Genomic DNA, 25,345 nt, shown 5'->3' with positions numbered 1-25,345 from the left:
AGTAATGTCCACTCCCTAGACCCATTATTCTCTATGGTTCATTAGTGAAAGAGTACAGAAAATGAACCAAGAAGAGGTGATTTTTGTGGTTGTTGTGATGCATAGTATATCCATGAGAGAGTTATTGTARTCAGCCAGTCAGTGCTTGATCTGACACTGCAATGCTTGTCCTGCAAGAGATGTCTGGTAGTCAGAACTTCTGCAGAAGTGGATATTCCTTCAAGTTGCTCAGACAGTTTAAGCTATAATCAGCAAGCATTTGTTCCTAATCACTTTCAGACTCCTATATGACACTACTCCAGATCCTGAAACTGTATTTAGCAGACAGATGTAGTCATTTTTATTCCAGAACTGGAYGGCATAGTCCATCTTGTCCTCCTCCATGCAGGCATAAGTCCGTATCTCTTACCATGCCATCTCCGGCCAATTTCCGTTTGCACCTCAAAAGGAAAGGAGAATGCTATTTTGTGGACAATTACTGTTGGGGAGGGGACTGGTGGGAAAGAGGTAAGATGTGGATGGTGGCTAGAGATAGGTAAAATTGAGACATCTCAGTCTGAGTTAGTCACTCTGGACTCGCTTTCTAGCTGACAGAGAAAAGTAGGAGCCTCCAGAGAACGTTTCATCTGGCTTTTCTTAGCGTGCTTCTTCCTCTGCACCAATGAAAAAGCCTAGTGTGGCTAGCTCAGAGTTAGACCTCCAGTGTTCAAAGGAGTAAATGAACACCATTCTTACTTTCAAGAAGTAAAGACTCACTTTAGGTGGGTCTTCCCAGTCCTGTGGTCCTACATAATGATTATGGGCCCAACAATCAAAATTTATTGTTAGAGTTGTTGCACAGCAAAAAGGAAGAAGACTCACTTCCAATTTTGAAGCTATTTGATTTCAGTTTCCACCTAGTAGTCCTCAGTCCGCCTTCCACTGCTGAACTAAAAAGTCCATCAGCACTAAGTAACTTTCTTCCCATCAAAGTACTTATACTGTGATGTATTTGTACACAGTCAAAGCACTTAAATCTATTCTGAGAACTGAAACAGTTTGAGGTTTCTAACTCCAGCACTGTAAAACATTTTCTTAGATTTTTTAAGTATGTTCTCCATTTTTTTTAACATTCCACTGGAATTTTTTTCCAGTGATGGTCTCACCAACACTGCCTACAGAATTAAACATATCCTCTCCACATTGCTTGTTATTTGCCTGTTGCTAAGGGATGTTTTCTTGTTTCCAACTTCTAGAAAAGTATAATCTGAAGCACTCATGAACTTCTGGCTAAGAAATAATAAATACCACTTTCCAGTCTAAGATTGGGAGGGGAAAGCTATCAGCAGTCAGGACACATTTGCTTTCTGTTGTTAGCAACCGTACACACATGTTCACAGTTACATACGTTGGCCTGGACCAGCCACTAAAGCCTGCTTTCACATTTAATTCTCATTAGAAAATTGCCTTCCCAGATGTTTAATAAGAAGGAAATATCTAATYTGGAGGGCTTTATTTCTAGGATGTCAGGTTGGATGTAAAGCTCTGTTGTCTATCACCAGAAGATATAGGATTATTAACAGGCTGGTGGAGTTTTATCTAATGTTGCTTGTGTTCAATTAATCATCACTAGACTTTAAACTTGGAAAATGGAGATCTAGTCAATAGAGTCTTTGGAGTCTACAGAGCAGGTCAGCTCGCTCTAATACAGGCAACTGCACTTGGCCAGTGGAATACCTCTCTAAGCATCATCAGCTATGATGGTTAGGGGCAGGATTCACCTCCTAAACATACCTTTGACACCCTAGGAGATGCCCTGTGGGATGGCATATATGAATTAGGACACTCTCCCCTTTTCAGAGTATTTGTTGGAAACCAGTAGACTCGTGGTTTAGTCTGAAACTGAATCCCAGTCATAGTCTAAACCAGCCATCTCAGCTGCCTTACTGTCAAAAAGGAGATGGGAAATTGCAGGGTTTCATACCGCTCTGAGATACGGAGGATAAATTGATCTGTGGCTTTATGGTCATTGAGGCAATCTGTGCAATTCAGTCAAGATGCATCTTTATTATAATGCTTTATAATTTGCCCTGACTTTATAATTATCCCTGGATGCTAAACCTAAGTGGAATGATTCCCTGTCCCATGGACAGTAAAATTCAGATCTTCATATTCTATATGGGAATAGATATATCAATGTGAAGAAATAATGTGAAGCTTAAARAGCATATTGGAAAGTACTAGATGAATATTTTGATATTGGGCAATTATTATAATTTAAACATTATTTCCAGTTTAATCATAGACCTTTAGTAATTGAAGATCTCTTTGATCTGCATTTATGCAGGGCTTGTACTGTGAGGTCTGGACTTAGTATGAGTTTCCCAAGCCCCACTGCAGTACAAAAACATGGAAAGGATAAAGATGTTCGTTGAAAYAGAGAGCAAAGTAGTAACAGCTCGTTTCTCCACTAGATGGCTTCATTCCCATGAAGATCATTGAAATGAAATTCAACTTCATTGAATCTCATGTTAACAGATCATACTGTAAAGCTAGAAGATTTGATTATCCACTTATATGAAACTAATTATTTACTCCATATGTCTACCAGTGAAAGCAATATTGTAGAACAATTCCCTTACCTCTTGGTTCAGGAAACAGTAGAGAACTGCCACAAYAAATCCCTGAAGAGGAAGAAAAACAAACAAACAAAAAAAGAAAATATTTGAGTGTTAGCACTTGCACTGTCTGACTTCATGATGGTACTGTTTATGTGAAACAATGAGTATCATTATGAACTGGAGTACTGTTATAAATTGGAAAATTTGGTGTATATCTCCAGCAAAGCTGGTCAAGCAGACCATCAACTAATTAGTGCCTTTTCATGAAAGTTAGTAAGAGCATAAGAATTAGCAGAAATTGATGACGTGGCAAATGAATTTCTCTTTGGGTTTTGCTGGCAAAAGTATGGTCCGTTCTACAGCAAAACATGCTGCAAGCTAATTCCTTAGGCAGTGCAAAACAGCAGGGAAACATAGATCTCATAAGAAGATCCGTGCGCAGCGCTCATACAGCTTTTCAGTCAATTTCTGTGTCTTTGTAGTATATCAGATGAGATCAAAAATATGGCTTATTGAGTATTTTTGGTAATATCTTGAACTGAAATAAGTCAGGAAAATCCTGTGAAGTCAGTGGACCTGTATGAACAGATACTAGCTAAGCATCTCACCATTTTATTTAGTTTACTTTTCCTAACATTGTTAGTTARCTCAATGAAGGACAAATCCAAGTGTGGATGCTCAGGAGCAGGTTCTGCAGGGTGTATTTGGACAGGATTGATCAGTATGGCAGGATAAACGGAATGGGTTAAATCCTCAAGAGGAATAAATTGGCACAACTCCTGGATCTCCAATGACGCTCACTGGGACAGTGATGTCAGGCAACCATTTAGGGAGGGATGTTCTTCATTGGTAGTATTTCCCACAGATGTTTCTAGCAAGAAGGAAGGAAAGCAAAGGGAAGCAGTCTGCTCCTTTGCCTCTAACTCAGGTAGCAAAGCAGTCTGGAGGGTAAGTCAGGGTAAGTTGGCTGTTCTAGTTGGCACCAAGCTCCTCAAGCTGTCCACATGCTGTGTGTTAATTCAGAGTAGCTGGAGCATCCGAGGAGCAGCAGGCTTTTTGCCTATGTGCACAGGAGAGAAAAGTATACAGCGTTCCTCAGGTCACTAGTCTGTATGGGGCCGATTTCTGCATCAAGCACTTTTCTGTGTTAGTGTGTTCACCTCTCGATTTGTTTATTGCCAAAAAATTAGAATGGGGTCTGGATCTCCAGCTTTGATTGACCCTGGATGATTTAACGTCAGCCCAAAGCAGCTCGATTTTGTCAGAGAAGATGGGGAAGGTCCGTGCACTACCACTGGTAGCACTACTACTAGCTGTCAGGTAGAAACTGGATTAAATTACAAAATCTAGAAAATCTGGTGCCTCTGGAGTGGATTTACCTGAAAAGATCCAATACAGAGCTCTAAATAAAGCCGGACTCCCAGGCTGGTATATTCTGGAAGAAAGTTGAAGACTATATAATGGGTTCCAAACAATGGAATTAAAAGCAGAGTTGACCTTGAGAGACGTCTAAAGCAGGACATAAGAAGAAGTAAGGTAATGTTAGTTTCCTGAGTAAAGACCAATGCATGCAGTATGCAGAAGTGATCATCAGAAGTTAAAAAAGGATCTAAATGCCTACATCTGGAGTTCATATCTCTTGGGACTACAATCCTGCGCAACAAGTGTCATAAGAAAATAGCTGAAAACAGACTTCTGATGCTTATTGCCAATTGGCAATAGCACATTCCTGTCTTTTCTTATGCTATTTTGTCATTCTGTCTTTCTGAATAAGACTGCAGTTCAGGAAAACACAAGAGGAGAATACATCTTGCCTCATTTTAGCCACCGAAAATTGGAACATTTGATTGTAACCAAATATAGAGGAAGGACTATGCAGACTCCCTCTGTAGTCAATGTACAGACAAAGGCACCTCTAGAGAGCAATTTATCTCATCCTAAATCAGAGACCTAATATGGATTCAGTGAATGGGTGCCTATTCTCTCYGCTGATTATAGTTGGAAGGTAGACAATTAAACTGGTATAACTACTTCATGTTTGGATGGTTAATATTAGGTGAAATGAGTCCCATGCTTTGTCTAGGTTTTGGGGAATGGAATAAGGCCAGGAATTCCTGAATTTTAATCCCAGCCAAACTAGGCCTGTCTGTAATAATGGGCATGTTTTCCTCTGTTTAGAAAAGAAGATATAACCTTTTATGGATAAAACCATTGCTCATTTTTGTGTTCTGTACACTACCTGTACTGAGATGAGTTATTGAAGTTGATTTGTCTGGGGTCTAGTTTTTTCAGCAAAATTCTGATGATGTTGATAAATAGGATGAAATTGACCTGTTTAAAACATTTTGGAAGGGGGGGGGGGRAAAAAAGACCAGTTACTTTTTCATATGAGTCTCTCCAAAAATCACTTTTTGATTTCAGTTATTATGTAATTTGTGCAGGTTCAATGAGACCAGTGTAAGATTCTTAATAGAATTTCTGTTAGAAGCATTCAAGCATCTTAATACACTACATTCCTTCTTAAAGAAACAGCTGAACTTCAAAGCCTGAGAATTTGACTCTGCTAAGAGAACTAGCTGTGTTAATAGCTTGTGTGATTCATAATTTCTTTGTTGCTCATACCATTTTCATTCTTCTGGTTTAAGACTGCTATTGCAATAAATTCTGGCTAATAACTTTAGACATTATTAGTACGATTCATAGGACTAAATATAGACATTTACAATGAAATGTCTGCATCTGAGCCGATCACCCTGTTCTCCTTCATAGTCAATGGAGAGCCAGCCTGTATAGTCAATAGAGTCTAGGGTGGAGTGGGGATGAGTCATCTCCTCCCAATGTAGACATCTATTATAAATAAGTCAGATGAATCATATACCAAAAGTGTCTATTTCTCTTTGTTGACTCTTTAGAGAACCAAGGGTCAATCCTAACTTGCAAAGCAAATTTCCTGCAGTTGCAATTTGGTACAATGCTACAAAAGTCAGTGAAGCTGCTCAGCTTTCCACAATCAGAGAATTTGTCCCCATGCATTTTGTGTGTGTGTGCATACACACAACAGCTGTGCATACATCTTCATTAGGTGTGTCTAAATGCTTAATTTGGCCTGATAATGTCCACATTTCACCAAAAAGTCCACTCTCATTTTGTCCTTCAGTCATACATCAACTACATTCCAGGGGAAAAATGCAGTCATCATCTTCCCACACCCCTGAATGTCTTGACCTCAAACATAGATGTCAAATGAGCACCATCAGGGGAAAAACTAAGGGAAATAGAAAGAAATATAACACTATATTGAAACACAGCAAACTGTGACCTGAATTTAATTGGAGATTCTTCATTCATATTGTTTGCCTCTACATGCTTTATTTTATGCATCTGTCCTCCAATTAATCTTTTAACAGATTGCTTTAAGGCCACCCAATAGCTGCTTTATCACACATCCCTTGGGTTTGTTGACATGTGGGAGTAATCATACACCCTAATCATTTAAGGTTCACCAGTTTATTCAATAAATGCCAAGCTCAAGAGCTGTTATCACTGTTATTGCCTCTATAAGTATAAACTTATAGCCCTTGAAAGTTTGCATTTAAATTTTTTGCTGGTTCTAGGCTTTTAGGCTACAACTTGCTTTTTCAAATACTTTAAGGAAGGTTTAGCCACCTAATTTCACATGGACTGACAATTATATGAAAACTTTGATTTCTTTGAAGGATTTTTGGTTGTGGGGTGGTTCTCTCCCTTTTTTTGGCCTAATTAAGATGTAGGCAATTGATAAAATATTTTTACTGTAGAAATTCTACCATTCCTCTTTCTTACTGCATACAACATTTCAGCAAGGAGCAGCTAGATTTGATTTAAAACTTTTTTTCCACCTAATTAGTGTTGACAAGCTTAGAAACATTCCACGTACCCCAACAGAAATTATAATAGGTCCTTTGATTAGCCACCAGTAAGGAGAGCCCTGGTTAATATCCCAGCATCTGAGAAAATAACAGAAAAATTAGAAAAGAGGTATAGGTATTCACTGAAACCAAGACACCACATAGTAGTGGCAGTGGAATTTTGAACAGATATATTTTTGTGGCACATATAATGCGCCACATATATTTTTGCGGCAGTGTAGGCATAGCCCAAATATCCAAGTATTTAAACTTGGCTTTGTACAGAACATATTCTTATCCTGCTCTTTCTGAAAAGATAAAATTCCCCAAAATGTTAAGTGACAGCCATGGATGCAACAATTCTGACAAAAGATTTGAACAGATGATGCCATAAATTACACAAAAACATAGCTTTGTTCTTCAAAGCCGCTTCTTTAAGACATGAAACATTCTCTTTGTATAAAATAGTGAGCATTCCAGTCTTCAGAAGCATCAGAAAGTATTTCATACCAGAAGTTCTTCAGATTTTGCTTTCTTAGTCTGTTTATCTTGCTAAAATCTCTTTGTTTTCCTGCAGCACAAATAAATGCCTCAGGTTCCTGGAAAGGATCTGCTCCATAGTTATATCTGCACCATCTTACATTCTAATGGAGGTCATAATCCCCCTTCACTAGTGGAACAGAAATGTAGAACTCCCACCACAGGTACTTATCTACAGGAGTGATGTAGGGAAAGGAAATGAGGGTAATAGATACTATTTTTCCCATGTCATTTAAATGACATGAACCTTCATCATCTTGTTCTTAGTTAATCACTCATATTTCTGCAAAATAAGTCTACAGGACAGAGAACTTCATCTAGGGATCCAGGGGTGGCAAATGGATGTATCATTGTCTTAAAAGTACAACCCAAGAAGATAGAACAGTGTATGAAATGATGACTTACGCTGTGTCTTCAAAGTAGAATTTTGCTAATATCCATATAAGGGTGAAAAGTGTTGGGAAACCTGCTAGACAAAACAAACAACAACAACAACAACAACAACAACAACAACAACAAAACTGTGGTTGTTTGTATTCATCAACTAATTCAAATCGTGCCCACTGAGACCTTGCTGTGATGATACACATCATCCATTTCCAGAACTGGAATTACGCTTTGTGGCCTGGTTGTGTAACAAGAGTAGCTTTTGACTCACTTAGGGTATAAACATTTAAAAACAAAAATTTAGTATACATGATGGAATGAAACAAGTTGTGGAGTTGACCATTTGGTGATCATGAATCACTGCAAAGCTGTAAAGGGATATGGAAGTAACTTTGCACACAATATAGTGCTGCCATGGAGGCATGAAGTTGCAGTCTCTTACCAACAAATACAATTGACGTGTGATTTGATCTGAAGTCCCTGCACGCAAATAGCAGATTCAAACTCAGATTTATGTAATAAGTTGTGCTTTTAGCATGACAAAATATTAGGGAGTAGCATTTACCACATCCTCAAACAACAGAAATATTAGCAGTTCAYAAAGACAGAATGTGATCTAGTCTACCTTTGTCCTTCCTGAAAAGGAAAACTTCCTAAAACACAAAGGGTGATTCAGTCTGCTTAGCTGTCAGGTCTACCTTAACCTTTGGTGGCAAGATGCATGGATTGCCTTCCTGAATTGGCTGAAAATTTCTCTGGGCAAGTACCTTCACCTGCCCATGGAGCCGCAACACTGAGTCCTTTGGCTTTTCCTTTACACAGCAGGTTTTTGGTGCAGCTCCTTAATTTCTGATGGCTAAGTCTCCACAGAAGTCTGAACCATTCAATTTATTGAAGACTACAACAAAAAGGATTGGGGATGTTGCTGTCTCACATCTGCATAACAATCTAGTGGATAGAGCTCCTGGGTGAGTGCTTTATTCACAAAATGACCATGCAACCCTACGATGATGCCTGCTATGCCTTGAGATGGACCCATTCTCGGAAGAAGATTAAGTATGTTCCACATTAACAGAAGCTCTTAGGATTTCCTGTTAGTTTCGTAGAGAAAGATGCACCTCACTTAGATGGTTAGGAGAGATCCGTGGAGGCATCTGTGTTTTCAGTGGGGAGAAGCAGGTATCTAAGTGAAGTGACTGGGTGTCTCTCTGTTGGTCCTCAAATATACTTAATTTTCCACACATTTCACATGGACTTTATTGCCTTACTTTTAAAAGACTTGATTGTTCCTCACTAGTAGGTGTGTAAAAATAAAAGCAAAGCAATTAGGCAGACTAGATCCCACATCCGGTATTTTTATGAGATAGATAAAGCCTTTTGGAATATCTTGCTCTTTTTAATATCATCTCAAAACCTTACTTACCCCAGCCAAACAGAACAAGCCACCAAAAATATCTTCTTCCATGAGAAAGGGATGATAGTAGTAGACAGTTTAGGTAAAGAGCCTCTACCAGCAGCCACATGAAATTGGTCATCATAAAGTAGTGACAGAAAACAACTGAGATCTTGCATTCGGTCTAGGGAATAGGAAAGGCAAAGTTTCAGCATTACACATGTGGAAACGTGACTGATTTACAAATGAATTAAGCGTCTGTAATTCTGGCTGAGATACACACAGAGCAAGATCTCACAGTTACATATGCATTAAAAAAGAAATCTTCAGCTCTAAGAAGGCTTTCTGAAAACTAAGACTTAAACCATCATAATAGCTTGCAACCTCCACTGGGCTTTGCTTTAGATCTCTATGCTAGAAATATAGCTCAGTCTTCCAAACATGTGATTTCTTCCACAAATGCATTGGCCTTTGGTGTAACTTAAACAAGTAGAGTTCAACTCTCAAAAGCCCTTGGATAAAAATATGTTCAAGGACCTGTCATATTTTGCTTTCCCTCTTAGGCTCAGTTTTAAAATTTTGTGCAGCAAAGAGCAATGCAGAAGAATCAATCCAGAAGCATGGTTTTGAAAACTGTTGGTTTATTGCCAGTCTTTATGGTTGGACCAAAGAAAGCTAAGTTGTTTGCCTAAAACCTTGTAGGCTACAATTCAGAGCTTTCCTTCAAAAGATGGAGTCCAACACTTCCAGAAGAAACATCTTTAAAAGCATGTCTTGTGCAGTACTCAGAGGTCTTCAATTTTAGGCCTCAGATGATAGAAGGTTAACAGTATTACGACGCTATTTTCTTTTTCTATAACAAAGCCAATATCTGATTTAGAGTACTATAGGACCACAAACTGACGCATTCAGAACATAGAAGGGCATGAGATCCAAATGTATGGAGGTAAAATGTATTGCATAAAAGAATGATTTAGTGGTGGATACCGCATTAAAATATTAAAATATAGGAAAAAGCAATAATGAAAAATGAAGCCATATGTTGACACTATGCAAAAAACACTAAGTACCACTGTACCCTGCTTTTCATGTGCTTACCGTAGAGAGCCTGCAATGGTCAATGTCCTCCTCTTGGAAAAGGACAGCATCCTTAATGAAAATGGCAATAGCTTTTAAGATAAAAGTAMAAAAGAGCTGTATGTGGATATAATTTCTGGGACAGCGAAGCCTCCTGGATGAAAAGAAGAAAGGTCCTTCTGAAGTAATTCACTCACTTGTGCTGGCATTAGTTCAAATATGCAGCAAGGCCCTGTTTCATCTCAGATGCCTCCAGGCTCATGGAGAAAGAAAACTTTCATCCATTGAGCTCTCCCTAGTCAATAGGAACCTTCATCATGTAGTGCAACTCACCCACAGTCTACCTCTGAATCTCCTCTCTCCTTAGGTGGTGCCAAGCTTCCTTAATGTTTCTGACTTAACAGTTTCCAAGAATCTCAGCTTTAGTTCATGTTCTGTATGCCTGAACAGGGCTGTCTTTTGGTTAGCGTCATTTTGGGGCCAAGGGAAACCTGCATTTGAGGAATGACCTTCCCTGATTTTGGCTGTGGCTAAGCATCTCCCAAGAACAAGAAATACAGAGATATCTCAGACTGAATAGACAGTTTTCTCACTGAATGGGGCAATGATTATTTAGAAAGATTGTCCACACTGCAAAATTCCATTGATAATTGAAATTACATTAAATCACTGTGTAGACAGCCTTATCCAGAATTAAAGGATACTTCTTTAGTTTACCAGAATTACTTTTATGAATTAAATGAATGCAGATAACTGCTTTAAAATAAGTTAGCACATCTATTTTAAATTCTTACCTTTAGTAGTTAAGATTAATTTCTCTTACTGTTGATAAATACAGATTTTTGGAGGAGTTATGCAGCTTAAAYTCTATGTCTTCATTTAATGCTAAAATGATAATCCAGTCTTATTAAAAGCTGAATTCACTCCAGTTCTGGTAAACTCAGGATCACCTAATCTTAAAGCTGGTTTACAGTGTGCAGAATTTTGTTGCTGAACTGAAATACCAACCCCATTGTTGAACTATAACTCTTTCCTCCCTATTTCTATGTCTCTTTCTGTCCATTGTTTCTTTCTTTCCACTTCTTTGACTTGGTTTGTTTTTGCAAAGTCAGAGTGGCTGTCAATAAACATATCTGTTGACTTCCAGACATGAGCTAGGAACCACAGAGGTCACGAAACTTTCCCCAGGGAAACCTGATTTTCACAACATAATAATAAAGTTTTACTCAAAGGTATAAACAATTACAAGGAACAAACAAAGATTAATAAAAGAAAACCTGCATGACAGCAAACATGACATCTACAGTAAAAGTGATAATAAGCAACCGTTTTTACTCCAAATACCCTAATTAATACCTGAAAATGCTTCATAAGTAGATAGATCAATGGGAAAGAAATCATACCAGCTTAGCCAAATTCAGAGCCCAACTTTCAAAACAATTCTTGGGTATAAATATTTCAGTGTTCATATACACAGTGCCATAGGAACATTGACTCAGAATGGAGTTCTTCTTCTATCTTCTCATTAGTATAATATCTACTGAGCCTGTACAAGACAAGCACACTTAACTTACCAAAAGTGTTCTTCATTCCAGCTAAAGCAAACAAGCATATCTTTTGGTTATTTCGAATCAAAGTGAGTTGCTGACTTCTGCCAATAGACAACGTGGGTTTATTTCCCAGCTCTGATTCTTCTCATTTCTGACTTTCTGTGATCATCTTCTTTCATATTTAGCCTCAATTTAATATTATTAAACCAGTGTTGTCTATCAATTATACTTTTATTCTTCTAAATTTCTATTTATACTAATTTTTTATGTCTGATGTTGTCATACGTGGTCAAATTAAATGAATTAATGTTAGAGGATAACTCTACATACCTGAATGCAATAAGAACTGTCACAGCAATAATAAGTGAGGTGATAGATACACTGTATCCTACAGTATAGATGATCTTTATAGTAGAAAAGTAGGATTGCTATAAAAAAAGAGAATGAATTGTCACATAACTTGCAGCCAAATGAAAGCTGTTTTACTGATTCTAACAGTTTTACTTTGGTTGGTGCTTCCAGTCGGTCCACATCCCTGACTGCCTTTTTGCCCCCTTTAGTCCCAAAGCAAAATTCAATGGAAATCAAATATTCATGACTTTTTTATGAAGACCCATTCTATGGATGCATGGACACGGCACAGTTTGATAAGGAACCATGGATGGTTTAGGATGGTTTCAAGTTCATTCATAAGATCCTAAAAAACTAAGCCCATCTTCCATAAAAGCTTTGAAAAAACTCTTATGCATTTTAATAAACATGGCATTTCACACCATGTTTTCTCCACAGCAGTACTAGAAGGATATTCCTTTTGCAGCTGGCTGCATGATGAATACAGAATGCTGCATCAGTCTTTSCTTATGTCTCTCCACTTTCCTTCACTCTGCTTCCTTACTTACAACTTTGCCACCTATTCTTTTTCATTTTCTATTATTTTTCTGTTTTATTTTGAGGTTTGTCTTTTTTTCCCCCTTCATCCTTGCTCCCAAACTCAATTTTCACTCAGTCAGGCAGTCAATCAGACATACTTCTTAAGTGAGGCTGAGCTGACTTCAATCACCACCCAAGGAAGCAGAAAATAGAATGGATAAGGCATAGGCTGCAGATCTGAAATTAAAATGCAGTCCAGATCTTTCCCTTTAATCTCACATGGTCTGTACTCCGGGTCCAATTTCAATGTTTCTATATCTTAACATCCACGCAGCTATGCAGTTCACTGTGGGGAAGGACAGATACTTGTTTTGAGCCTTAAGTATCACTTAAGGCATTATAAGGCTGATATTGCCTAGGATTTATTTCATTTATTCTAGGTATTTAAAAGTTAGCAGCCTAAGTCTGAGCAGATGAGTCTAAAGTAATAAAAAGGGCAGCATCAGAGCATGGTCGGGAGACTGTCTGTGCTGTTTAACTGTTAGCGCAATCCTGGAACAATTTTGGCCCAAGCTAATTCATATTCCCACAACCAACGCCTGGGCATGACTGAGGATAGACAAAAGCTACAGACTGTTCCAGCACTGCCCCCACTGGTTCTGGGGCAAAAAATAAAAATAATAAAAAAAAGTCCCTGGTCTGTTTTATTTACAAGGGTAGATGTAGCCAGCTCTTTTTCTAATGAAGGTAAACAAGCACCCCCAGAAGGCAACTCTTCTCATCCTAAGATGACCCGATCACTTTTTATCAGTGAGAAAAAGGAATATATCACTATGCCAGCCCCAGCATGTGGTGCAGCTCGATAGGTGAAACCTTTGGGGCCGAGGGCCCAACGTCCACGTTATGTGCACTTCAGACTGGCTGTAGTCTCATCCCATAGGCTGAACTTTTGTTATTGGTTGGCGCACAATAAGTGCACCCTGCATTTGCCTTCCAGACTAGCTTTATCCAAAGGAATCTGGATCACGTTTCTTGAGACTGCACCTGTGTTTACACTGAGGTGTACTAAGTTGGGTCAACATGGAGATTTCCTTGAAAAACTCACTCCTGATCCAAACTAAAGCTTTAATATATATCCACTCCGTGGTGATTAGCTTTGAACTTCACAACTTTTTTTTTTTTTTTTCAGATTGGTACAATTAAATAAGGTGGAAAGTACAAGTAAGTAAGTAAAATAAGTAAAATAAGGTGCATTTATTCTATCTGGTGGAAAACCATAGATTGTATGTGATTAGCAATATACCTGACTATGCAAAATTCCATCCAGAGCTGGAACAAGGCACCAGAGCTACAAAGCTATGCAGGAAGTCTGGAAGATGCCACTTCATAAGAAGCATACCAAAGCTGTGCTAGGTTCATCTTAGTTTGCAGCCTCCAATTACAAATCAGAGATGAAAAACACACAAAGCAATAATCCAGTCCTTAAGTGGATAAACATGCAGCTGAGGAGTTCACCTAGATATAAAATRTGGGCTACTGCCAAAAAACTCAGCAGACTCATTTATGATTGTTTTTACACCAGAAGTGTAAGGAAGCAATAAAAGAAAGGGAGAAAAAAATCAAGAGTTGCATTTCAGTAGCATTTCTTTACAKAGGGCGGCAGGTACTGTGGCTCAGAGACTGGAAAGGAAGTTTGAGTTAAACAGCACGATAGCAACCAGTACAAAAAACAGTGGGAAGACAAAAAGACAAATATCTCCAGGGCCATATGAACTAAGCTCTCTGCAGCAAGTTCAGTGGTCTTCATCAAATATGGTATAAATGTTATTTTCATTTCCTCTATGTTAGGCAGAAAAGGATGGTATTTGCCCTACTAATAAAGTCAAAAGTGTGGTGTCTAGTCTGATTAGAGGTAGTGCAAAGAACTAGTGTTAAACTAGAAAACTAATTTTTAACTGCTTAAAGTTTGATGATATAAATCCCACTCAGCCTGTGGGTGTTAATTTGCACCTCCTTTTTATCTGTTTACTTTAGTGGATATTTTTCTGATTCATTCCACTGAGTTATTCCTAGTTTACTCCGAAGTAGATAATAAGCAGTAAGTCCTGATCACAACACAGGTTTCATATAACACTAACAGGACTGTGTTATTTTTTCATTAAATGATACCACATTCACTACTTAGACTTGTTTCTTTTCTCTGAAAGAGTAGTTATATCAAGCTAAGCACATCTATACAGTATATTTGTATCCTTATCAGATCAAGCACTAATTTTTTTCTGTCCAGATAAAGCTTAAATGTCACTGAGTCCACAATTTAACTGAACTATTAGGTCAGTTTCTGATCTGCATTACAGAGATCTGGATTTTGGAGCATATATTTTATTTCTGCTTCCTTGCTGAATTAATTAAACTGTGAAAGGCAGAAAGAGAAACCAACATCCTCTCTTGCACTAAGATTTTGATGAGTTTGAAATATTGGTGTGAAAGCAACATACTTGCTGTACTGTTGTGATGCCATAAAATCATCTAAATGACTGGTCTTAAATAGCTTAATCCATATTTTATGAAGATTTTGGGTCTCATCTTTAGCTGACATATCTGTGAACAAGTTCAGCAGAGCTGCACAATTCTATGGAATTTGCAACCAACTTTATTATTACTCTCTCAAACCTCAATAATAAAATATCCTTAATAATTCTTCAGAGACCAGAGTAAAATTTGAATTGCATTCCATACTCGGTAAGAACATTTCAGTTTCAACTGACTTTCCTTCCCCAGGGGTCTTCAGGAATGGAAAGGAATCTCACAACATCAGCACATCACTCTCATATATTTATTTAATCAAACTTACTTCTTCAAGTGGAATCTCATCTTCAACTGGACAAGCAATATGGTAGGAAGGGAATGGGTCAGACCAGCCTTTCTTTGTGCAGTTCCTTCTCACCAGCCCAGCTGAAACAGAAGCACTTGTTTTTGCCAATGAAGAGCCACAGACCACAGAAAATAAAAATTGAGAGATGTCTTGCTAACATGAAAGCCGTACCAGGAGAACCTTTTCCGTTAGCATCTCATAGAGTTGATAAGACATTTTGCATGCCTCCATTCAAGTGTTCAGGTACAAAACTTTTAATTTTGATCTGGAGATAAACCATGGGGAGAAATGAGAAGATCAAGGAGACAGAGGTAGAGGTGGGAAGGGATAAGGAAGAAATCACAGCAAGGGCAAGGAGGTCCACTGAAAAAGGTTGGGAAGCACTGCTCCATCAGACTTCTGCCTCATTCAGCACCCATCCCTCTAATGCGCCATTTTATGACACCACCTTCCTTGGGGCTTACTCTTTCTTTGGAGATTAGAGGCTGGTATAAGCAGTTTGTTCTGTGAAGGCAACACGTTTCCATATTAAAAAAAAAAAGATTTATGAGTCAGATGAAGGATAAGTAAGAGAATCCCAGAGCAGGAAATGAAACTGCACAGATGAAAGGGATTTTCCTTATCCCTCATTTATAACTAGCATGTGTTGGGTGAGGCACAGGTTAGTTTTTCCAATTTCTTTTGCTTGTGGAACTGCCAAATTTAGACCTTTCTTGGAAGATCATTTCCTCTTTATGGGCTTGCAGTTTGTTCCTGGCCAAAGTCACCCGGAGAGTAAGCAGCCACAAAGACATTGAACCACATTAGATTGCACAGTCTTTCATTTGACCCAATACATATGCTAACTTAATGACAAAATTCTGTTTTATATCACCAACCTTGGTCTTAAAGAACAATCACATTATTCATTCCTCAGCCTTTCATTTCATCCCACACTAAGCAGAGTATAAATCTCATAAAGGCCCATGCTTAAGTTCTGACCCAGACAATCCCCGTATGAGYTCAGTAGAAAAGTTACCCAAAAAGCTGATCCCAAAGTCTGTGGAAACTAATGGAAGTCACTCCATTGATTTCAGTGTTCTTCAGCTCAGGGTCTCATCACAGACTGTGGGATTAYATCCAGTTGGATACTGCTTAAGATCTGAGGAGAACTGCCAAGCGCTCTCAGCTTCTATGGAAATCTTTCCAGTAATGTTCTGATCTCAGCACAGGACAGGAATTTGCAATGAGACATCTTTTTAAGAAGTGCACTTCCCAGGCTCGAGACAAAATAGTAGGAGTACAGCCATGCTGGTACATCACCTGGCTCCTTCATGAAGTGAAAGAGGATGTTTGGGCAGGGTAAGGCAAGTGTCTCTCCAGCATCTGCCTCTGGCCAGCACAGTAGCTTGTCCCAGCTTCTCTTGCAACCTCAAAAACAGAAAGCAAAATATATTTTTAAGCATAATTAAATTTGATCAAAATGAAAGAATTTTCTTTCTAACTTTGTCCCTCTACCAGTTRCATTTCTTATAAAAATGGTGCAGACTTAATTTTTAATCTATAGTGAGATATAAACACCTCCAGAGGACTATTTGCTCTGCTTAAGTTAGACCAATCTTAGACTGGGGTGATTTTTTTTTAGAGATAATGCAATAAATGAACTGTTTTGTGGAAATGGGAGGGAGTGGGCAACTGGAAGAAAGACCAGGTTTTGGTACKTGTTAAGGGGTTATCCTAGTTTTAAAGATCAACACACCTTCACATGAGGAGTATGATAGCACTCAGTTATAATGAAGTTACCTGTCACTCAGTGTAAGTTAATATGCAAACACAGATACTTTTTTAAATTTCCAAAACAGACAGTTCAGTTTTCAAGGGTTTATAGAAGACAGAGAAGAAGTGGAAAACAAACAAACAAAAAACAATAGAAGAGAAAAAAACACACTTGATCTACAAAAAGATCAAAGCTAAAGTCTCTATCCAGCTGTTCAAAGCTAGGTGTCTGCTTGAGGCTGATCAGCACTTTAGACTTCTCTGACTGTATTGATATGTCTCTGTTAACTACAATAGAAGCKTAGACCTTAATCGCATACAGGCACCTGTGTGTAGGCACCTAAATGCAAAGGAATAAAATCAGTAAACCCTTCCATCCCTTTATATTCATCTCCCTGTAGCCGCTTTCCTACCTGTCAGTGATTCTTCCTGCACACCCCAGCACTTATGCTGTATCATTATTCGACAAGACGAAACAGTAAGATACAGTAGCTTTTGCAGTCAAACTCCTTTGTGGGAGTTTGAACAGATTCAGTTTCTGTCTTTCAACATGTCTTCAAATCTCATTTATTAAGGAGATAGTTTCAGTGCTCTTACCGCTGCATTTAAGACTCTCATCTTTATGAAGACGCCAAATTTTCTCATAGAGCAGATGCCCTCCCCTGCGCTTGACTGGCTATATCAACAGCCCCTTCACACAATAAGGAGTAAATTCTCCCTTCTTTTCTCAGGCGACACACAGTGAACCTTTCAGTTTGAACTGTCCCTGTTCACTGAACTTTATATTTTACATGGATAYATTTGATACAAGCACCTCAGCAGAACTAAAACATGGAGGCCATTGCTGGCTTCTGACAAGACCAAACAAGATAGCAAGTAACTACTTTGTTATGACCTGGAGTAGCTGGTTAACAAAAATCAGTCTTTTATGAAAGCCTAGGCTTTGGCTTATGTACCATACGCAAGGCGAGCAATCAGGGAAGAGATCTAACCTGCAAAAACTGCATGAGTCTGTAGATATGGCTGCTTCATCACTGCTGTCTGAAGCTGATGGATAGGGGAAAGAGTGGGACTAGGGCATAAGGATGCACTCAGAGAGATGGACTGTCCATATCTGAATGTGAAAAAGGGTTGAAAAAAGGAAGCAAAGGGAACGAGGGTAGACAGAAGTAGCCCTAACCGAAGCATAGGGATGTGGGACAGTGAATAAAACATTCAAACTCTTTGACTTATACACAGAGCCCATTTCATATCACATAGCAGGAGAAGAAGTGCACATTGCAACGTGCTGTGTCCTGACTCTGGTGGGCTCTCACTTCTCCGTCAGTCTTTTCAGTCTTCACTCATGGATACCTGGAGTTGCATTTCCACGCTCTTCGGAGTCCTTCAGACATTCAGCCTCCTTTTTCTTCAGCTCAGTTATAAAATCACATTCTGGATGAACATTCCCAGCAACCTAGAGTGAGAAGAGTTTAAGATGATTAGTAATAAGGAGTTGGGAAGGATCTCATGAGCCTTTAAGTCCAGACCCACACTTCTGCAGCTAACAAGACTGCGTTAAAATCACAGAGCACTGGCTTAGGGTTTAACAGTGAAAGTGCCACATAGCCCTGCCTGCTGACAGACACTGTCTCCTCACAAAATGCTCACTGTTTTCAGCTGGTGAATCCAGCTGAGCTCTGCCAAAGGCAGCTGAGCTGTGCTGATTTATATCAGAGCAGGTCCTTAGTCAGTATAGCCGTTAGAGAACAGAGCTAAGGCTCCGTACKGGAAAGTTCACAAGATTTCTGTGTTTTTATTGCAAGATTTGAAGACTTTCCTGGAGCCCAGGTTTGAGTGCAGGACTTATTTACACCATTATTTTAGTCTCTTCTAAGTCTGGGCCCAGGAAACCAGAGTGCACTTGGAAGTATCTTCTTCTAATGGTGTAGGAACCAACACTGCAGGGCATGCTTCAGAGCCCTCCTGCTCCTCAACATGGACATGCCTGTGCCAACCTCTGATGAAACAACATCGTGGAAGCGTGTATGCTWACTGCAAAAATTGTCTTCTGAATGGGCCCTTCAGCTATTCACTCCAGAAGGAACGAATCTGTCTCTCTTTTTTGCTACCTGCCTTTCTATACCTAGGGTAAGATGCAAAACTCCGTTGTTTGGAGAAAAAAATTGACCAACATCATTTGTTGCTTTGGTGTAGAGAAAACATCGGTATCTAGATTTTTAACAGAAATAGCCTCTTTCCCTCTCTCTCRCTTTGGTTGCTTTAATCTAGATGTTTACATGGACACCCCAAGAGAATTTGAAGGGATCCAGACTGTTATGAGTGTGCCCTGTGCAGCTCTGCAGGAGAGCACACTCACCTTTTCCACAAAGAAAGCATCGTGTGCTTTGCCCAGCCATAGCTATTTTCTCCCATCCCGGCAGGCTGGTTGCGGTCAGTGATACTCAGCTCAGTTCTGCTTCCCGGCCGTGGGTGCCGATGCATTGTCTCTGCGTGTATATAGATATGCAAACACACACACACACAAAAGGAAATAAAACCAGGATAAGAGCTTCATGGGGAACAGGTGGCTGGCATATGGCTTGGTTTTGTTCCGCACAAGGACAATTAATATTCAGGGAATTTGGGAAATAAATAGCTTGCTTTGAGGTCATTCAGAGGGCAGAACGTAACRGTTCTAACAAACCGGTGTTTTCCCTCCATGTTAACATCCATATCCCGTGCTGATCTGCAGAGCATTTGAACTGTTTGTTGGCTAACTCGAGGCTTCCAGCCTGCTTGTTAGCAGAGCGCTGAATTCACTGTGCAGCCCTTGCCATTCTGGGGCCTGGACCCTGGTGGCTGAAAATGGCATGTACCCACATATATTTATTTCAAGGAGCTATTCTGCTTCCCATCTACTGCACTTTTAGGTTTTCCTGCTAAACTGGCAGACAGCTCATCTGATATCTCTTCTCATGCCAACATTTATTTATTCTTTCTCTCCTGATACTCATCCTGGACAATGAAAGTCGTCTATGCAGAGAAGCTCATTTCCCTTTGTATATGGAAGTTGTTGCAAAAAGTAGTCATTACAGAAAAAATACAGTYGTCCCATTTATTGAAAAACTATTTTACAGTGTTCTCTTGGTTTGGTGAACTGTGCCCAGAAAAATCTCAGCAGGCAGGAAATGTACCCATTTGCATGGTCCTAAATTATTTCTCTTGGCAAAAAAAAAAAAGACTAGATTTATTTTGCCTGTGAAAGCTGTCTTTGCTCACTGAAATGTTCATGGTGAGAACAAAGAATGCTTGGCTTGCTCACCAGTCCAGAACATATATTTTTTTCTTTTTCTTTCTAAGYCTCCAAACTCGTAAGAACACTTTACCTCAAGCATCTGAAAGAAAAAGGTGAGGCTGATCAAGTGCCAGGGATTTAAATTATTGCCTCCTCCTCCAAGAAGCCCTGACCTTAAGAGATGCTCTCACAGTTTATATTCAAGTCAGCACTAACTGCTGCTTGAATGAACACTGTTATGACAGAATGCAGGCAAAATAAACTGAAAAGATTTATCCCACTCCCATTCAGGCTCTGTTCTAGATATATCCACCTCCCAAGAGCAATCTGTCTCTGCAAAGATGTAGAATCAGGTTCCCAAACACTCTGAACACATCTCATAGACTTACTTGCTCAAAATCATTTTTTGCTCCCTTCTCTTTTACTCACYTCTGGAAGCTCCAAACCACGGGATAAAGGAATAAGCTTTTGTTTCATACAAGAATGAATTTGGCTGTGTGCAACTCAACTCCATTTGGTTTCCACATCTAGGGAGATGTTCATATCTATTTATCTTAGGCTYTTTTAATGAGCCTAATATAGAGATACTGGCATTTTTGTGCCCAGTTCATTAGATTTAGTTTAGACATTTACTTTTGGATGAAATGAACTGTGCCTTATGTGCCATTCATTAGGATCCCCCTGACTAGAAAGGAGTCCATCGTAACTCAATCAGATCTGGTCTTCAGCACTGACTGACATGGATCCCACTTACTACAACTACTGTCTGTATGCAGGCTTGTGCACAGATCAGCACTGCAAAGCTATTTTGCCTGGCAGTAAGACGGATGTTTTTGGCTTCTAGGATCCCTGGAGATATGAAGCTCCATAAAGTTTTTTTTAAGTCTGCCAGTTTGCTGGTTCACTCATGTTAGGTTTCTCCCTGTAAGGTTTCTCCCCGTAGAAACACCTTCTAGAGTTCATAGATAGAGACAGGCACAGAATCACAGAATCACCAAATGGTTGAGGTTGAAAGGTACCTCTAGACATAATCTAGTCCAACTCCCTGCTCAAAGCAGTGTCAGCTAGGACAGGTTACTCAGAACCTTGTCCAGCTTGGTTCTGAGTATCTCYAAGGATGGAGACTSCACAACMTCTCTGGGCAACATCTTCCAGTGTTTGACCACTTCACAGTTAAAAAAGCTTTTTCTTATGTTTAAACATATTTTTCTGTATTTCGGTTTGTGCCCRTTGTCTCCTGTCCTGTCATTGCATATCTCTCCCAGAGGGTGATTCAGATAACTAGGAGCTGAGTTGWCCTCAGGAGAGATTATTCTCTCCATGAACTAAAGGTAGAGCCTTGGAYGACTGCCATCTTACTCTAGGCTCTTCAGTGAAATGTTTAATATTATGGTGGACGAATGTAGGCTCTTACACCTCAGACAACTTCCTGTTTTGGGTAAATGAAGCAAAACAGGAACCCGAAGTTGATTTGTTTCTTTTTCTTAAATCTGGTAATTAGTAGAGGAAACATGAAGTAGAGGTCCTAGCACTTTTCATGATTGCTTACATCCATGAAGATGGAAGGTGTAAAATACAACTTCTCTRATAAACTCTTAATAGATAGTAGGTGAGATCTGCAGGCACATCTGTTCTGTAGACCTTGCTGCAGTAAGAAAGAAATCCAGGGGAACGTGATCTGTGATGTGGAAAGAGGAAGATGGAGGTTTTGTAAACGGATACTCCCTCTTCAAATGACTGACTCATTGACCTGCAAAAAATTCTTCCACTTATTTTTGATCCGGAACCCAGATTCTTCTCTTGAAGGTGAGTGACCACAATCAYTTCACAAAGCTGAGCAAAACGTATGTGTCTCCTTTTAAAAATATGCTGTTGACAGTTGAATAGGCAACAGCAGATTTTTAAGAGKCTAAAGGCTAAAATGGTCATCTAGGATGTAGCAAACCTAGGTTCAATTACCTACCAAATCAAAGAAGCTTCAAATTTTCATTTACTATCTCTCAAGAGAACCAGTATCTCAGTAAGGTTTAGTTAGGAAGTTAATCATGCAGTCTGAAACACCTCTGCATCCATACATGCAGCTTTCAAGTAGAAAAATGGGACATATCTGAGGAGTTTCAGYACATGTTAGCAGAACTTGAAAGAGGAGAAACCCAAGGAGGAGGGAACAGATGGATGACAGTTTTGGAACTCATTGCCCCAAGTCCATGCCAGTTTAAGGATATCAATTYTGAAGCCAGTCTTCTAAAAGCCAAATTTTTCCACGTTATCTACTGATTTATCATTACTGATGGGATAATGTGGGGCCTCTTAATGGTCCCTGATTTTCCAACCAGTTTGCATTCTCAGAGAATCCATAGTAGTCCACCAGGTCACACCAAACTGGGCAACAAACTACCTGGGCACTAGGCACCTTTTTAAGGATTTTGGCATGTAGAAATGTCAGCTACATCTTCACGATGTTCCCACCGGCATGGCAGAGTGCTGACGGACTTTCATTCATGTCCACTTTAGCCAACATCCCTAGTTAATTGCTGCAAAGAATAAGGATCACGTGGAAAAAGCGGAAGCTAAAAATATCCTGTGAGCACTAGAGCGCTTTCCAGATTAAAGAACTGAAAGGGGAATTGAAGTGATAAAGGAAGGATGGTTTCAGCCGATATCGCCCAAGCTGAGCTGCTGTCAGAGCCCTGAGGGCACTAATGGGCCTCCCTGGCCCTGACCAGCCCCGCTGAGCCCAAGGTGGTGCCGGATGCCTGGGGTTGCCCCTGCTGCCCTGCTCCCTTAGGGTGGTCTTCCCAAACAAYGGTATACAAGAACCTTCTTGCTGATGACCAAAACTGCAAATGAATTAAGCAATGATACATTCCAAATAGAAGATGTATTTGCGGTTGCTGCATCCATTAGTTACTGTATTAAATGAAGTTGTGGGTTAGCATAACCACTGAAAATCAAGCTGTCCTGTCAGAGGGCCCCAGCTGAAAGTCCTTTTCGTGTCATTAAAAAAACCCTGCCAGATCATGCTCTTAAGGTGGACATAAAAACCACACATTGGAAAGAAAACTTATTTTTTTAAGTATTCTGGGTGTTTTCATAGCATCATGAAAAATTTCTTATTTGAATATTGCTTTTCTTCTGTTTTCTCTCATATACATCAGAATAGTTCAACATTTGCATTCTTTTCACACTACAATAAGTACCACACGAGCAATGAAAGCAAAAAAATAAAATAAATAAAAATAAAAAAGCTCAGTTTATAAAAGCCAGCATAAAAGCCAGCATAGGAGCCAGCCTCTTAAGCATTTAAAACCTCTCCAAAAGTTGACTTCAACTCTTCCAGGGAAAGCATACTATTAAGTTACACCAACAATGAAAACAGATGGCTTTTTCCATCATTTTTTAGTCAAAATAACAGTTGTTTGCCTATCCTCTGTTATAATAAAATATGCAAATACACACTAGGAGATTTATATCATCCACTTACACATAAACATGTGGTTTGTGATCTCATTGTAACCAGTGCGATTTTGTAGAAGAAAATACTACTTCTCCAGGATAAACGGGACAGGTTCTTACAGAGACTTTCAGTAATACTGTTAACTAGTCGCGCTGCATCCTGATGCTCTGCTCATAAGCAATGGTACTCCTGTGATCACACTACAGGGGAGCAGAGTTTGTTGCAGGGATGATGCAAAGGAAACCATAGCCTCACACCAGTAAAAAGTATTTTCAGTCATTTCACAATGCCGTGTTTCTCTCGACCCACAAAGAACTGGCTGCTGATCCTTCGGAGAAGAGAGTCTCTGAGTTATGATTCCCAGGGAAGAGGAAAGGATATAGCACACGGATCATAAAAGGAAGATGCTGAAAATGTCATTGCTCTCAAAAGTGAAGGAAATATCCTTCCCCCACTTTTCACACACCTTCCCTGACAYTGGTATGATCCTGAATTCTGTKTCACTCATCTTTGCCTGAAGTAAAATATCAGCAAGACCTCTAGGGTTTGYTTGTTTTTGTTTTTTTTAATGTTAMTGGACTTTTCTAATTCYGGCTTAAGAATCCCTGCTGGCTCARTTCATTTGTCACCTGTAGCATCTCAGCTGCTCACATATTAAATAATGTTATTGTTATTAAAAAAGCAGATGAAATGATAACTAATAAGACTGCATTTGCTGAAATTTAAGAAACCCCTTTCCAAGCTCAGCTGCTCTGTTGTAGCAGCTCTCCTCCAGTTTGTTCTTCTTTGTCACTATCTTTTAAAGCCTACGTAAAAATAGTCTGCTGCCAATAATGTTGTTTCTCCTGAGTGAGTGTGTGGTATGAAAGCAGTGAAATGCATTGGTACACAGATCCTACAGCATGTGTCCCTTCTGCCGCTGTTCACACTTTACTCAGCATCTTGCTTTGTTTAACAAGAATCCAAAGCAAATAAAGAGAAAAGATAGTCATGCAAAGAAATAGAGCTCTATCTGACCATCTGCTCCAAGAAGAAATTATGCAATTATTGAAAAACAATAAATTAAATGTTTATTTCATGCAATTACTTACGAGCACTGCAAGACTCAGGGTGTACAAGGCACAGGGGTATAAGACACTACAGTTCATGTTCCAAAGCAAGTGTCAGACTTCACTTTGTCAGTCCTTCTTAGCATCTTTCACATTCTTTTCAGCTTCTCCTTCTCCTATTCAGTTGCTGATCTGAAGCATTTATCTTTTTGCACAGAAGTGACGTAACAGTCCAGTTAAGCGGGAACTAAATATTAACAGCTCTCTAAGCTGTGATTGACTTGCTTTCCACCCTTTTGACCTTGCTGCATGCTCAAAGATGGGAATGGATGAGCTGAGTGATTGTTCCCAAGATTATGGGAATTTTTGGCACCTTCTGGAGAGACCCTTGGGGTTTTTTTCCATGACACAAAAGAATTTTAGGAGGGATGAACAGCTCTGAATGTTGGTCATGCTGTATTAAAAAAATACAGACATGAAGCAAACCCTCTCCTAGCAGGTGTTGTTAATATCAATTCTCTTACAATAAAACATGCTTCTTATTGTGGCTTCAATGTACCTCTGTGTCGGTGTGTTTATGTAATATAATGACCATGTTACTACATATTGAAATAAAGACCCAAATCTG

At 39.3% G+C, this 25,345-nt stretch overlaps 1 protein-coding gene across 2 annotated transcripts; it reads right to left on the bottom strand.

Annotated features, from left to right (window-relative positions):
* Window positions 1-317: 317 nt before the first annotated feature.
* On the bottom strand, window positions 318-24,878 carry GHRHR (growth hormone releasing hormone receptor). Of its 2 annotated transcripts, XM_026072351.1 has the most exons (13): window positions 24,760-24,878; window positions 18,288-18,390; window positions 16,482-16,589; window positions 15,159-15,259; window positions 11,765-11,862; window positions 9,906-10,038; window positions 8,838-8,991; window positions 7,433-7,493; window positions 6,517-6,586; window positions 4,840-4,931; window positions 3,980-4,109; window positions 2,622-2,663; window positions 318-440 (listed from the first exon to the last, which is right to left on the bottom strand). In XM_026072351.1, exons 1-13 carry the CDS (start codon window positions 24,814-24,816, stop codon window positions 318-320), a joined length of 1,272 nt encoding a protein of 423 aa, XP_025928136.1. In that variant the 5' UTR covers window positions 24,817-24,878. The 2 variants fall into 2 exon arrangements, with proteins under 2 accessions (XP_025928136.1, XP_025928144.1); XM_026072359.1 differs by lacking the exon at window positions 16,482-16,589.
* Between the last annotated feature and the right edge of the window lie 467 nt (window positions 24,879-25,345).

This window comes from Apteryx rowi, unplaced genomic scaffold, assembly GCF_003343035.1.
Source record: "Apteryx rowi isolate R43461 unplaced genomic scaffold, aptRow1 scaffold_109, whole genome shotgun sequence".
NCBI lineage: Eukaryota > Metazoa > Chordata > Aves > Apterygiformes > Apterygidae > Apteryx > Apteryx rowi.
The sequence above is the reverse complement of the archived record's forward strand: the minus strand, read 5'-3'. Positions and strand labels throughout refer to the sequence as shown.